Consider the following 15,994-nt stretch of genomic DNA (forward strand, 5'->3'; position numbering starts at 1 on the left):
ATACATGAATTAGCCGGCTTCCCTGCTCGCTGGCCTGGGATCAGGGCATTGATTCTGAGCAGCCTCGGCTGCTGCTTAATTAGGACATACCTGTCTGGGAATAATGTGTGTGTGTGTGTGTGTGTGTGTTTTTTCTCATTGTGTGGAGACAAATGCTGTCTGATAGAGAAATAGAGCGAGTGATAATGCTTGTCTTTTCTTCATCAAGGTTAATCACGTTTGCTGTGTTTGTGTTGTTGTCAGCAGATTGGTGTCTGACCTCGCGGTGCACAAAAACAGAAAGAGTCTGCCTGCACCGCGTTTGCCGCACTCAACATACTAATGAGAGACACGTCCGAGCATAGGTGCATGTGTGGGTCTGAAGAAAGTGCAGGTCTGCAGCGAGAGATAAATGCACATAAACACAATTTACCCACCTCTCAAATTCCGGAATAACATTAAGGCAGACTTTGTGCCTTTAATGGAACTAAAACCAGGCTCCCTCTCTCCATTTGTTCTCCAAATTCTAGGATCATTCATTTCGTTTTCGCTCATTTTGTGTTGTTCACTATCGCTAACACCAGCACCGCTGTATTCTGTCGTCAGGTTCAACCCAGCACCCACTCATGGTTTGAAGGAATTAAATCAAAAGCAATCTGAATGGAGGAGATGCTTTCATGGTGCAGAGCATGAATAAGAGTTCAGTGTATAGATGTAACTCAAAGTTGTTATTCTGTTAACACTGTAAGTTGTACGTTTGATCACTTTTAGATTTTTAGAAACGGAGATGTTATATCTTCAGAAACGAGGAGAGAGCGGAGAGAAAGACACTCAGGATGCAGCAGTGGAGACAGAAACAGGAAGATTTTTTGAGAATAAGTACATGAAATGACAATAATAAAGGACGGATAAGGGGAACATAATCTATATTGAGTCATCCCTGACATGATTTAATAACAATAATGGTAAATAAAATGTCTGTTTTTGAAAATCAGTTCCATAGTTTGGGGACATTAATAAATAACAGATGAAGACTCAACACTAATTTAAGTCAGGGCACTTTAAGTAGGAAAGGGGTGAAAACAACCTCTGAGTGAAAGAGGAAGAGAGATGAATGGCAGTTCAGATTCAAGTAAAGATGAAAGAGGAGCGATAGAGGCGGATGTGAGGATGGAGTTGTGATAGATCGAGACGTACAAAGATGGATGTTTAAAACAGAGAGAAGGAAAGGATGGAAAAAGAGAGGGGACAAAGCAAAGCTGACGGGATGGGGAGAGATGGATGGATGGATGGATGGATGGATGGATAGGTGGATGGATGAATGGGTGAGGGTCTGTAAACCCCAGCCTCGCTCAGAGCCTGATTAATCTGGTGACGGACAGTTAATGTGGTGCTGAGGCAGCTCCTGAGTGACTGGCTGTCCTGGTTTCTTACGAATGGACATGAAATGAGATCTGATCACAGAGCAGTCAATCAATACACATCATTTCACCATGTTCCAATATTTATTCCATTACATAAACTGGGTGTGAAAGCTGATGTATGTTTATTGATAGGAAATGTATTAGAAATTATTTTATATTGTTTTGTAGACAACGATGCCAAACATTCATAGGCCTTCTCATATATTTAGATTGGTTTGCTATTGTTCTGTTTTTAATTCTGTAATATTAACTACATTTCTTTGAGTTTTTCTGTTTTATGTTCCAGCTGAAAAGTATTAATCAATAGTATTGATGTGTGTATTACCAGAGTATTTGGTTCCAAAAACAGTCTTTTAATATAATCAAAGTTCAGTGACTGTACAAATCCAACACAAGCCTGAACTCTTTCCTCTCTTCTCCCTTGCTTTGTTCCTACTGAAGGACGTGAGGTGGGGGGATTCTTCAGGGCTGTACATGTCCACAGATCTGCTCCCTCTCCGCTGGGAGCGTTTACCAGCCCGTGCTGCTCTGGCAGCTACTCTGGTTCTCCTCTCAGCTGACGAGCACTGGCAGCACCTGTCCCACCCAATTACACCTGATGGGGGTCTGACCCGCTGAGCTGGGTTAACTGGTGGCTGGCTGAACACTGTCTGACCTCTGTCACTGGGGCTACACACACATGCTCATGATTTACTGTTGAAGTTCATCAATGAAGCTTTGTTATTTTCCACTTTCCAAGGACAATGGGGGATTTTGAGGGCGCGTAAGCAGATTCTAAGTCATGCGATATGTAATAACTCATTTTAGGATGCGCACTTTTCCTTGTTCCTTGGAATAAAATAGTGTTTCATATCAGGAGGCTATACCGAGCTCAGAGACACAGAGCTGGGAGTAAATCAACTTCAAAGCTGGAGGACGAGAGTCTTTTTTCCCACTTTTCTCTGAGTTTGAACGTGAGACTCGTCCGTCACCTCTGCTCTGCTGCTCTGTCACCTGGTCGTATAAACAACAAGCTGTCTCTCTTTCTATTAGGCCTTTAAGCCTTTTAAAGAAAATCAAAGACCCATTAACAGTTATCCGACAACAGACAACACCTCGTAGTAATCCTTCCCTGAACTCTGACCCCAAGCAGCCATCTCTCTCTCTCTCTCTCTTACTCTCTTGCTCAACACCCAACACACGCAATCATTCCTCAATGTCCAACAAACACTTAAGAGATCAATGATCCAAGAGTAATAATCTCCTCCTTGATAGAAAGCGAAAGACTTCACTTAAAGACAAGAAAAGAGTGGCAAGGGACAGAGAGAGAGAAAGAGAGAGAGAGAGATCAGTAGAGGTAGGTAGAGAGAGGGGAAAAATATAAAAATAAAGGTCTAAAGACAAGTGTCTCCCCTCAGCTGGAGTGACATCTATATCCCTGTCTTTATCGACAACTGGCTTAACTAAGAGCTCGGCTGGCAGGGAGGAAATGACTGATCGTCCGTCCACGGGAGGAGGGATGGAGAAAGAGAGGGTTGAAGATATGGGGAGAAATACTGAGAAGAGAAAAAAAAGAGAATGATAGGGGCAGAGAGAGGAAGAGGGATAAATACAGACTGCATCACTACCTCCATGACTCACACGGCTGAGGTAGTTGTAGTAGAGGAACTAATAATACTTTCAGTGCAGTCAAAGTAAAAACTATAAAGGAGAATTAATACTGGATAGTTCTGTTCAACCACAGAATACGTTCAATCATATGTCATATTAATGTGTGATGCAATGAAATGTTGCTTTCTACAAAATATATATGCATGGCAACTACGATAGAGTTGAAGTTGTAGAGATATGTAATTACAGTTAATAATAACACAAAGTTTTGCTTGATTCATCAATAATTCTTAGCTTTGATAACCTTAATTGCGATAACCTTATCCTATACCTGACCCTATGGTCCAGTAAGGATATAAGATAATTCTTATACCAAATGAAAGTTGAAAGTTGGGCCATTGAAACCTTTGTTTAAGGGTATAGAGAAATATTGAATTTAGACTTAAGGTTAAAGTTTAAGGGGACATGAAATCTGGTCTGTCCACACCCTTGGATTTCCAGCTTCCTGCAGAACTGGCACACTTACTTCCCTGCAGTGGCACAGTATACTGGCCTTGGATGTAAATTGGGAGGTGAGGAATCATCAATTTGGATATAATTCTATAATTGAAATAGTGAGTAAAGTATTAGTAGCGGTTGTAGCAACACTTGAGATAGGGATAGTTGTCACAGGGTTGTCAGTGTTAGAGATGAAATAAAGCGAATACGGAGGGAGAGTGTATTATTTTCACTCAGTGCAGAGCTACTCTCACGCTTTATTTCACTGAAGCTCTAATTGTTGGGCACAGGCAGCTGCTGAAACCTACACACACACACACACACACACACACACACACACACACACACACACACGATGCATGAACACACGCCCGCTTTCCCACTGCCACACACATTATGCACGTTCCCTCAGGTAAAACTTATCTCAACCCTCCAGCACACACTCGTCTCCGTTCAGCTGTGTGTGTGTGTGTGTGTGTGTGTGTGTATGTGTGTGTGATACTAATCAAATCATTTCTTAATCTCCCGGCTTTACATTGCTCGGGCGCCTCCCCCTCTCCCCCCACCAGCACCACCTCCACTTCCTCTAACGCTGATCCCCTCAGCCAGCTCTGCACGGCGCCGGTGTCGGGCTCCTTTTGCAGGAGGCCCGGGCGATGCCGGAGAACAGGCACTGCCGGGGGCGATACATATCCCTCAGGTGAGCCTTTCATTATGGATGATGTTTCTGCCGAATTATTTAGACCCTGAGACCCAGCAACACCCACAGCCCAATGAAAAAAAAAAAAGCCCTGCACATACAAACGCATCCACACACACACACACAAACACACATATATATACACACGTACACACTCTAATGCCCAACTGCAATCCACACCATCCCTCCCTCTCTCTGAGCTGTAGCACCAAACAACACTAACACAAACATTAATCCTGCCTGATTGCCCGGGTGTGTGTGTTGGTGTGTGTGTCTCTGTGTGTGTGTGTGTGTGTGTGTGTGTGTGTGTGTGTGTGTGTGTGTGTGTGTGTGTGTGTGTGTGTGTGTGTGTGTGAAGCAGTTCATTAGTCGCTCTCTCTTTGTTTAGAGAAGATAAAGAAGTGAGGGCGTGACCTTTGTGGATTAAAGATGGATGTATGTATATAAGCCAGAGATGCTCTCGATGCAGGTGACAGGTTGAGTGGAGCTGCATCAACATCACCGGCCTCAGTAATGTAGGATGTTAAAATAAGTTTGGTTGTGTGTGTGTGTGTGTGTGTGTGTGTGTGTTTGTGTGTCCCTCCCTCAGAGGCCATTTGTTGCAGACTTATTAGGAAAAAGACAGAGATGACAGTCTCCTGGCAATGTCTGACCTCGGCTTAGAGAGCATGGAGCAGATTTGGGAGCAGACACACACACACACACACATACACACACACACACACACACACACACACACACACACACACACACACACACACAGGATACCCTCCTCTTCATCTCTTAACTCATGTGGCTACTTATCCCTCCACCTCGCTCCCTTCCCTACATGATCCCGTGGGCTCACCTCCACCTTTCCGTCTCAAATGCTTTGCAGTACCCGCCTGCAACCAACTCCTTCTCTTTCCCACTATCCTCCTCCTTTCTCATCCTCTCCTTTCACTCTTCTTTGTGGAGAAGAGGAGGTGATGAGACATATTTGGGTAACAAGTGGTGAAAGGAAGGAGAAATGATCTGAGAGAGAAAAATTAAGTCTCCCAAAACCAACCACTTCTTCTCATCCTCCTTCCTCATACTCTTCTAGCTCACAATCTCATTTCATCTTTCACTCCTCCCACTGTACGTGACGATACACCCTGTGAACATTTTGATTCATAACGGCCAAAGTTATTGATCTAAACATTTCATACCAGCAAACTTAAATCGCAGAGTTATGTGTAAAATCTTCCATCCTCCCTTTCTTTCTTTCCTGGAAAAGGACCACACCTCCTCTACTTCCTTCCTTCCTCACTTTCCCTTTCACTGGTCTTTCCCTTCCTCCCCTCCTTCCTCCAGCTCTCTTGCCAGTGCCAAACCTTAATCCTCTCCTAAAGCATTCGGCTGCATTTGAATTTAAAATGTAATTGATTGGGAGAAGGCTCTTGCAGTGCGAAGGGTCAACCCAAAAAAAACTAAAGGATAAAAAAGAGAGAGACTCACCCATGCTGAAGAGGACCAGGAACTTGAGGCAGACAAACTCCCGTTGGTCGAGCTGCAGCGAGCGCAGCTTTGCCACCAGCTCCTGGGCGTGGCCTAACAGGTTGTTGAGGGTGGCTCCGGCCTGTGAGGCGATCACTGCGTAGTCCACCTGGAATCAGGAAGAAGAGAGTAAGAAGAAGTGCAAACTGGTCGGGAGGTTTGAACCAGTATGATCTACAGGCTTTTATTGATTCCTGGATGTTGCCAAAAAGATAGAAATCTGTTTAAAAGCAGCGTAAAAAAAAGAGTCTAAGCTTTGCTCTTGGAGGTTGAGAAAACAAGCTACAGAGGACAATGTTTTTTTTACAATGAATCTGTATTTTGTGAAAACTTGCTGATGGCGAAGGGAGAGATAGATAGAAAAAGACCCATCCTCTTTTGTTCTGACCCATCCATTTTAAAACACACACTCGCACTCCTTTCCCAGGTGCACTTCCTATCTGCAGCTACAGCACATTTGTCTGGGAGGCAAGTCCTTCGCTGCCACTCACGGTAAGCAGGACCATATGAAATTTTTATATTTATTGACAATTCATTATCATAATTGACTGTGTGAGGGTTTCCAGGGGAAGGTAGATGTTGGCGTGCGCAGTTCCTAAAGCTCGGGGAGGTGGAAGGTCCCAGCGAGCCTCCATTTGCAATTAAAAGCAGCCTGGATTTGGAATTTATTTATCGTGTAAATAGGAAGATTGCAGCTTGTTTTTCATCCGTCTGAGGAAGAGGGCAGAGTCGAGTAAATGTTAACAATCTCTTCTCCTGTCGTCTTCCCTCCTTCTCTCTCCTTTTCTTTTACTACACTAGTTGTTTGTCCCTCTCTCTTTCCGCCTTCGAGACGGTGAGAGTTATGACTCTGTGAAAAAGCAGACGCTGGCCCCCCCCCCCTCTTCTAAGGTGTCAATCAATTTACATAAAATCAACTGTGCATGAAATAACTTCATTGAAGGATTGGACTGTTGATAGCGATGCCTTGGGTTATTGCCTGCTATAGCCCCAAGTGAAAATGAGAGGAGGAGTGAGAAAAAAACCTGCAATAATGTGGCTACAGCAGACTTAGCACTAACCCTGGTGACCTGTGTATCAATCCATCAATCAATATGACTTTATTATCCCTGCTGGAGAGACGTAGAGAGTAAATATATGAATAAACCTTCAGATCGTAGCCCATCATGAATACGATCCTATAGCTAAACATTAAAGATGAATGTGGAGGGTGAGAGTGTTTGACGGGTACAGGGGTTTGATGTGGGTAGAAAGTGTTTGAGCACAAAGAAATCTGCGACTGGCTGCGGGAACATCTGTTTTTGCATTTCTGCTGCATTTGAATTTCATGCGCACCAGGAGCATTGTGCTATCAAAACATCAGCTCTTTACATACGTGGCTGCGAAGCTGCGAGGCCTTGTTTAATCATTCAACACTTCAGTCTTTGTCATTTCATGTCTGCATGCATTAGCCAAATATTCGCCACTCTGGATTTGATCCAGGGCCTCCTGTCTTCAACGCCAAAACTAAAAATCAAAGCCAAACTGGTGACATGTTGAAATATAGGACAGACAAGTCATTAGCAAGCGACCGGGAGAAGGACAGGAGCGAGACGGAGACCGAATGAGAGGCTATAACAGTAAATCTGCTGGTAGCCTGGGTTTCTTTTCAAAGGTCAGAATGAGTGCAGCACATGACCGGCGAGAGGAGAGGAGCAGCTTGATTCAAAGCGAAACATCTGTCTCAACAATCCATCTCAACGGATCTTCTCTCTCCATGTCAGAGGGTTCCTCAGAAGAAGAGAAAATATCTGCTAATGTGAGATTCCAGCGGCCTGATCTGCCTTTTTTGGAATTTATCAAGAAAAAAAGGAATTAACCCTTCGGAACCCAGCGCCCCGGCCGTGGGCGGGTTCGGCCTCGTTAGTGCTTCTGGAGGGGAGATGTTCCAGCCTCCGTCTCACACAACCTTGACAAATTACACATTGTTTGAAAGCTCAGTCTCCTGATGCCATCGGAGCAAGACATTTTAAGATTGTCATATCAATGCCACAGCTGTTGACACGGTATTGGAACATTATTTTCTGGCTGGAGCACGCCGGTGTGTGTGTGTGTGTGTGTGTGTGTGTGTGTGCATGTGTGTGTGTGCAGCATTTGCTTTGGGTGATGCAGCTACTGTGGTCTAAATATCCCTGGTGTTATCACTGTGCTGTCACCCCTGGCCAGGCAGAGAATAATAGGAGATAATGAACTGTTTCAGATTCTCTCTCTCTCTCTCTCACACACACACACACTCGCTACACCAGCTGTTCATTAACAGGAGTATGCAAACAAAACCGCCGACCTGCACCTCCCCTGACTATCAGTCCCTCCTCCCCCTCCTCCGTACTTCTCTTGTATCTCCAAGCTGCCTTCTCCTCTACGCCTCATCATCTCCTCCCTGATCCCTCCTCTTTTCCTCTCCTTCCTCCCCACCCCGTCATTCCCTCAACTTGTTTCTCTCTCCCTTTCCTTCCTCACTCCTTCACGCCCTTTGCCTCTTCTTCCCTTTTCCTCCCTCTGCTATTATTGCGCAACCATCCTCTCCCACTTCTCCCTGACTCCCTCCTTCTTACCATCCTTCTCTTTTCAACTCTAGTGGACATTGCCCCTTGACTGTACCACTCCCCAGTAGAAGTACTAATTCTCACTTGTTAGAAAGTACTCTCGAAAATCTACCCCTGACCTTGTCTTCATTCAGAGAGTTAAAAAATGGAAGCACTTACATATTCAAGCACTTCCAATATTTAGTCCAATGTCTTCTGTTATAAAACATTTTGTTGAACAGCAATGTTTTGGAGAACCTGTCGATCAATTATTTATAACTTATCATCTCGCTGACAGCCACAGGTCAGAGGCTTGTTCTCGCTGAGCAGTTTCAATTCTCGCCTGTAAGTGTGTTTGAGTACACTCTACGTTGTGCACTTTTTTGTGCCTCGGTTGTGTGTTTGTATGTGCATGGGATCAGTCTGTGTTGCCAGCTCCTGGTTGGTGTGATTTTATTTGTGAATCACAGGATCCTGACAGATTAAGGATTTGGGCCATTTGGGCCTTGGGCATGAGCTCCCACCAAAAAACTAAAAATAATAGCTGCCCACCTACTCACTGTGTGCTGTGAGCTTTACTCAGTCAGCGTCTTCCTGCTGAGAAAAAAAAATGGATTCTGCTGGTGACATTAGCTTATATCTATAATAATCTATTTTTAATGAAGCAGTGACTCCTGTGTGGCTGAGGGATCAATAATGCTTTAAGGGAAACGTTGAGATGTTGCATCAGTGGTTTTCCCCCGAGGAGCCACTGATGCATGGTTGGCGGGGTTTTGTAGATAGAAAAAAAAAAAGAGAAAGAAACAGTGGATGGAGGTAGAGCTCCATGTTTCCAGATGTTAAACCAACTCACCTGCTGGCCGGTGACTAACAGGATGGAGCCCTCCTTGGCGTGCATCACCTGCCGGAACACATGGTCCAGGATGAGGAGTTCGCTCCAGCAGTTCTGCAGCAGCTTCATCTGGTCGTCCACCTGGTGACAGATACACACGTCACTTAGCAACTTTTCTATCGTTTGTATTTTCATCTGTAACAGTTTAAAATGTTAAGTTTGAGCAACATCATCGTGAATTGTGCACATGTTCAGGAGTTTGAAGGATTATGAGTCGATCCATATCGGACGCTGCATGTATAAAAACAAAATCTATTTAATGTTAAATCAACTGAAGATTTTTTGGGTCCATAGCTCTGTTGCTAGGCGACGGGTGTAATCAGCATCTGAAATTCCCATTAAAGTTATTGTGTTTTTTTTAAAGATTTAAAAAAAAATACAAAAATGTATAAATTCAGTCTTCTATTCATATAAATTGTTTACAAGAACAGTCTTTAATCCAACAATAAATAAAGTCCAGTCTCCTGTCCTCAGAACTAGAAGTCGAGGGAATGCTTTGGCCTCAGCAGCTTGAACACATCCCAGGCAGCTGTTTGCGGGGGGGGGGGGGGGGGGGGGGTGGTGGGAGTCTGCTCACAGGTCAATCGCTATTGATCAGCCTCACACCCTGGGTTATTGTTCTTTCCAACCTTACACAAGCTCAAAAGTCCCCAGGATGCACTCCAAAGCTTTCTCATGTGAACCTCTCCACACTCAGTTAAGCACTTTGCTACGTGCCGGGCTTTTACAATGTTGCAGGGTTTATCTGTTTGCCCATTGCCAGCAGTGTCTGAGTGATTCCATGGATGATAATGATTAAGTAGCCACTTATTCTCCACCCCGCCCCCCCCCCCCCCCCCTCTGAATGCCAGCCGCTGGCTCCCAGGGACCTGCCAGGTGAGCATGGGAAGCTGTCACAGGGGAACCAGTGGACTTGAACACCAAATACAACCCCCACTATTGTAGCTGCGAATCTCTTCCCATGCCCGGCTGTGTTAATCATTACTCCGCATATCCACACTCGCGGAGAGAAAAAGGCCACATTGAGGAGGAAGGAATGAGGAAAATGTATGAGAGCTTCTTTCTTCTCCCAACCCACCCACCCCCCTCCGGTTTTCCTATCAACAAACATTGTGCTCTTTGTGGTATCTTTGGGAATAATGTTTCTCTCCGGGCACACGGCGTTTTTCGGTGCTGATGTGTGTTACTTTGTTGCTTCGAGTCTGTGAGAACCGTCTGAGCTGTTCATCACCGACGTCAACCGCAACAATTGGCCGCGGCGAAGAATGTTGGATCGATGTTGTAAGTCTGCGACGCGGGCAGGTGCCACTGGAGAATCGTACAGGGAAGCGTTTGTTGAGATCTGCAGCGACCTTAGCCGCTAAGATGATGTCAACCACTCGGGCTCGGCGCCGTACGATAAGCACCGTCTGCGGCTCGGTGGAGTGCTTGTTGATCGGGATTGTTTTGACTGGTGATGGTGTCAAACAGTGTCTGTTTACCTCTCAGGCAGTCATAGCAATAACTGTGGCACAACACTGACTCGGCAAAATCATATCAGCCACAGCGCTGGAGGACACAAACATATGGGCGGATGGATTCTGGTTCTTTTAGGACATTTTATCTGACATTTAGTAACCGGACTGGCTATGATTTAGGTAATTTAGAGTTTATTTCCTCCTTGTTTATATGTCTCTTATCCATTTTGTTTGCTTGTCTTCTGACCTTCATCTGACCTTCTGACCAATATGCAGAAAAGTGGTTCAACCTATCCCATGAATATGACTACCCTGCCTTCATGCCTTGAAAATAACTTTTCCCAAACTATAACAAAAATAAAATGGTGATATTTTGAAGCAACAAATCTAAGAAGAAACTTAACAGCGTCCTTCATGTCCCATTGTTCTTTTATCAGTGGGAAAAATGACTGACAAAAGTACAACAAAGCTCCAGTGACCTTTTCTACCATTTCTGACAGCGTCCCGGCCTCTTTTTGTCTCCCTGTCCTTAATTCCTTTACATCAAATTTTTCTGTGGCCTCATACTCGAGGCGTCTCACATCCAGAACAAAAGTAAAATTCAAATGCCTTCATTAAAACCATCAGAAACCAAAGACGGTCGTCAAAGACGGGACGTCTCCCCAATCTTCTCCTCCCGGTCGCTCCATCTCAGGACCCTGGAAGCGCATGTAAGTGTGTGTGTGTGTGTCTTTGGGTACATGTAAGGCCCTGTCTCTTCAAAGGACCCCCCCACTGCACGTCAGTGGAGCTGGCAAGTGTCGGGGTCCTCATCAAAGGGCTGTCCTCACTGTGCCTGGCTGGAAGCTATTCCCTGACAAGAGGCCCGGGTCATCAAAGAGGGGACGATGGGGAGGGGACGATGGCAGGAGAGACGAGAGCAGGGGGACACCCGCCTGGAAGAGGGGGGGACTGGTGACAGACAGACGGGCGGGGGGGCGGGCGGGACAGGGGGCTGGGGTTCAGTCCGCTGACCTTTTAAGTGCCGGCGACACGAGCTGTTTCCCTGACAAGCTCTTCCTTTGCTCTGTCAAATGAACAACATTCGTGGCGCCTGATCTTACAAATTCGGCTGCCTGCTCGCTCAGATAATATGAACCTTCTGACACGGAGGCGACGACCCATCCGTCTCCTGATTTCACACGGGCGATCGGAGCCCTATCTCGTGTGCAGAGAAAATAGTCTGTAAAACATGGGCCGATTGCCAGTGGCTGATTTATTCACAATACGACACTACAAAGTTCAAATAGGCAGCTTGTTGAAGTCCACGGGAGCAATAAAACCGATGATCAGTTTGGCTTGTTAATTCTTATCTCAACCCATAGTCACGGAGAACGGAGATAACGCCGCCTGTTTCTAGTTTAATGTTTTGTTCTCGCAAGGTTGACTCAATAGGAAACAAACTGTGTTTTGTTTTTGTTTCCCGCTTCCCCACTTTGCCAAGTGAAACAAAACACACCTTTTATTACGGCTATAATAGTTTTCCATTAAATTACAATCACAAAAAAATACAGATATGAGATTGTGTATTTTACAGGCATCATAATAACAACATAGAAAGTCACATTAAGTTTTAAAGATAATCTCAGCTCAATGTGCAAAAGAATGTGCATTTATTTGTGGGTGGTGTGTCCGGGTCGGACTGGGCGATAAACCAGTAACACCTCAGTATGAGCCCCAACAGTCCCCTTAAAATTCTGAAAGAAGCTGCTCCAAATTTCACACACTCATAAATATCAGTCCCCTAAATATTTTCCATTGAGATCCTGTTGATGAAATTGTTCCATAGAAAACCGTGAAAGAAATGCTGAAAAACGCCCTGAGAAGGGAAAAGAAAATCCTGGATCTGCCTCCTGATCCTGATCCTGATCCAAACCGAAGTTTCTAGGTTCTTCTCTGACCCCAAACTGCATCCTTCCCCTGAGTTACCTTACATGGAAATGACCTGAGATCCTTTTGTGGTTTAAAGACACAAACTCAGCCACACAATAACAATTTAAGAAAGAAGTTCACAGCAATTTAAATGGTGCACTTCACTATTTTGGTTTCCACTCTTCCCTTTTTGACGATCCCAAGCCTCTACCTACCCTTGGATGGAGCAAAACTCATTATAAGGATTTAGTATTAATGCAGAAAACATGCTCCCCCCCAAAAAAACTGCTTCAAACTGGCCTCAAAATCCACATTTAAGGCTACTTTTCAAGGTGTGATCTATTTAATATTTTAACGTCATCACCCGTGTTAGCTTAAAACAAAAAACGAGAGACGCACCAAGCAGGAACTTCTACTTGCAGCAGCCAGCAATGAAAAATACATATCCTCCAAGAAACCAATTTAACACCTTTATGATCGTTCAGGCGAGTGGGATCAATGCCCGGATCAATTGCTTAGCCCATAGCTTTTGTTCAAAACCACTGGCTGAGATTAATGGGATTTTCCAGAGAGAGAGAGAGAGTTAGAAAAAGAAAGAGAGAGCGCGGGTGAGAGGGGGGAATGAAAGTGTCAGACGGGGAATGAGAGAATGAGAAAAGACTTGGGGGAAATTGGGAAAATAAAACACAGTGATTAAGAGCAGATATTCCCTCCATTTCTGGGCAAATGTAAATTAATTGGAAATGGAGGATTCAGAACGCTGGCTGACAAAAGCAATGTTTATTCATAGGCCCCTGCTAAGAGTGGAGCAATTATCCTGGTGTGTTGAGTCCAAACAGGCCAAAGCAGTCGAGTTTTTTTCCTCCTTTCTTGTGGCCGGCTCTTGGTCGAGTGCCATGAGCATTGTTCGGCTCCGGAGCTTTAACGAGAGCACACAGCTGGATCTGATTTTAATAAGTAGTTCCATTTTTGATGTAGCCTAATGAACAGATTAATGGAATCTCCTTCTGTGGAGCCTTAATGAACGGAGGGAATCGTGTGTATTTTCTGACGCGGAGGGGGGGGAAACAGACACACACACACACACACACGCACAGACGATGAGTTTATCTGCCTCAAACGACTTGTACATAAACAATAGCTGCGCTTCTGTCTCTGCGTTTTCTCTGTGCTGGACAGGAATCAATGCTGTCTGGGAGTACTACAGGTGAGGTTTGAAGCCGACATCAATGCCCGTGCGTCTCTATAGCAGCCGTCCTTTGGTGCAGTCCTGTATTGGCATCTGTTCGCCTTGAGCCAAACAGGCCCTGTATCCACCTGGGAACGGGCATTAATTCACCTAGAACAGCGCCCGTTGTTCTCAGAGCCGTTGCAAACACTTAATTATGTCGTGCTTGAGTCGCACCGTAGCTCGTCTCCAGTTTAGTTTGGTAATTTAATTGAGGAGAGACTCAGCGTGGGGTTCCATCGGCGACAATAGGATGAAGTGCAAGTAATTGGGCGTCATGAAGTGGTTTGTGGAAGCACATGCAATACTGTTGACCTAAAATCACATTTTATTATCTAATTGCTACATTATTAACTATTTCTTGTTTTAACAAAGACCCAATTTTAAAGGGACGTGAATTGTCCTTTAAACCAGAGGTCTTCAACAGGGGGTCCGCGACCCCTAGGGAGTCAGCGGAGGTACTGCAGGGGGGTCGCGGAATCTTTGGTTGATTAGACAATTTTTTACATTTTTTTAAAATTTTTATTTATTTTCGAAACAATTTTTTTCCACAAATTTAAATGTCTTTAAATACACATTAACATGGATCCAACATATTGTGAGGCTGATTTGACCCTCTGCCTGACAACCTCCATCCGTCCAAGGTTAGATAAGTTGTGTGCTACCCATCAGGGTCCGACATCTCACTAATGTGGGAATATGTGTGCCATCCACAGATGGCTTGAGGATTCACTGTCTCTTCTACATCTATGTTTAAAATAAAAACATGAATCTGTGAATTACTTTAATAGCTCAGTGTTGTATGCAAGATGTATGTTTATAAATGGCAGTGGCATGGCCACCCTGTACCTTGCACATGTTTAAATTAAAAACATGAATATATGAACCTGTGTAATATTTGAATAGCTTAGTATCAAATGCACAATAACAGGGTAGCTATGTTTATATATGGCACTAGGCCCAGTTTAATATAAAACACAATTTTATACAATATATATAGTAGGGGTCTCTGCTACATCTCTCCACCAGTTTGGGGGTCCTTGGCCTGAAAAACGTTGAAGACCCCTGCTTTAAACCAATCAGGTCGCTTCTGAATCTGAAGCCGGTGTCTTGTTTTAGGGCAAATGCCGACCCAACGCCACCACAAATCACTTTTGGCAGCCGCAACTTTCAAACGCCACAAATAGAGTTGCCTCCCATCAGAAAAAAATGGCGGAGTGAGTGACAAAATCCGCAGGATGTTCCAGCTATGTGACCTGGTAGGTGGGGGGGGGGGGAGCTGGTCGTTAGGTGTCCATGTTCCTGTTGTGCAGACTGTAGAAGTGCACGAGAAGAAAAAAAAACGCTTATCCCCTCTGCACACACCCCCCCACCCATCGCTCATCTGCTGCCAAACTCTCAAGCTCCTGTTTATCATCTTAGCTTCAGTCCACTCGGGCCTCGGTCCTAAGGTTGGCTGGGTGATAAGAATGCTGGGAAAAGGAGCAGGTGGCAGGTGGTGCTGCTCGCTGAGTAGAGGAATGATAATACTGGTGATAATACACCGAACAACTAGATTCACTGAAACCAAATTTGTCAGCTAGTGGACGAGGTTTGAAAAGAAAGCAACCAGAATCTACTGTTTTCAAATGAAACACTAGGTCACCAGTCGCCAGTCTGATAGTGGACTGACTTTTAGAACTTATATAGAAACAAACAAAATGTACAGACAGTAAAGACTTAACTCCATCCCTGTGTTTAACTGACCCAACACATTATATGATATAAATGATATATGTCAGACCTGGGAGGCTTAATACTACTGTATTATCCCGCCTATAGTGTATTCATATTTATAGATATTTATATTTTTATCCTGCTCATAGTGTATTCATCGTCCTTATATCTTACAATTCCTGTTAATACTGTAACATTCCATATATATTTCTTACTGTACAGATCTTATTTATTTGCATTTTCACTTTAATATGCACAATACTCTGCACTTTTACTGCCTTTTTTTTTGCACTTCTGGTTAGACGCTAAACTGCATTTCGTTGAATAAGTACTTGTACTGTGCAATGACAATAAAGTTGAATCTAATCTAATCTAATCTTCTCATACAGTTTGAAAGAGTTTATAAATGTGTTTAATTTTTATATTTTTATAGTGGACACTTGGATTTTTTAAACGTCATACAATCCAGATTAATCCTCGGCCAACTTGGGCACATTTTTGTTTCTTCCATCGGCAA

The 15,994-nt window shown here is 44.2% G+C and overlaps 1 protein-coding gene across 1 annotated transcript in view; it reads right to left on the reverse strand.

Moving 5' to 3' along the window:
• Positions 1–15,994, reverse strand: part of nr5a2 (nuclear receptor subfamily 5, group A, member 2) — a 70,044-nt gene that overhangs the window by 19,695 nt on the left and 34,355 nt on the right. The window contains exons 5-6 of the mRNA XM_061077609.1: positions 9,127–9,246; positions 5,671–5,818 (exon numbers count right to left, since the gene is read on the reverse strand). Of these exons, the coding sequence (XP_060933592.1) occupies positions 5,671–5,818; positions 9,127–9,246 (268 nt within the window). The remainder of the gene's footprint in view (positions 1–5,670; positions 5,819–9,126; positions 9,247–15,994) is intronic.

This window comes from Limanda limanda, chromosome 9 (assembly GCF_963576545.1).
Source record: "Limanda limanda chromosome 9, fLimLim1.1, whole genome shotgun sequence".
NCBI classification, from domain to species: Eukaryota; Metazoa; Chordata; class Actinopteri; order Pleuronectiformes; family Pleuronectidae; genus Limanda; species Limanda limanda.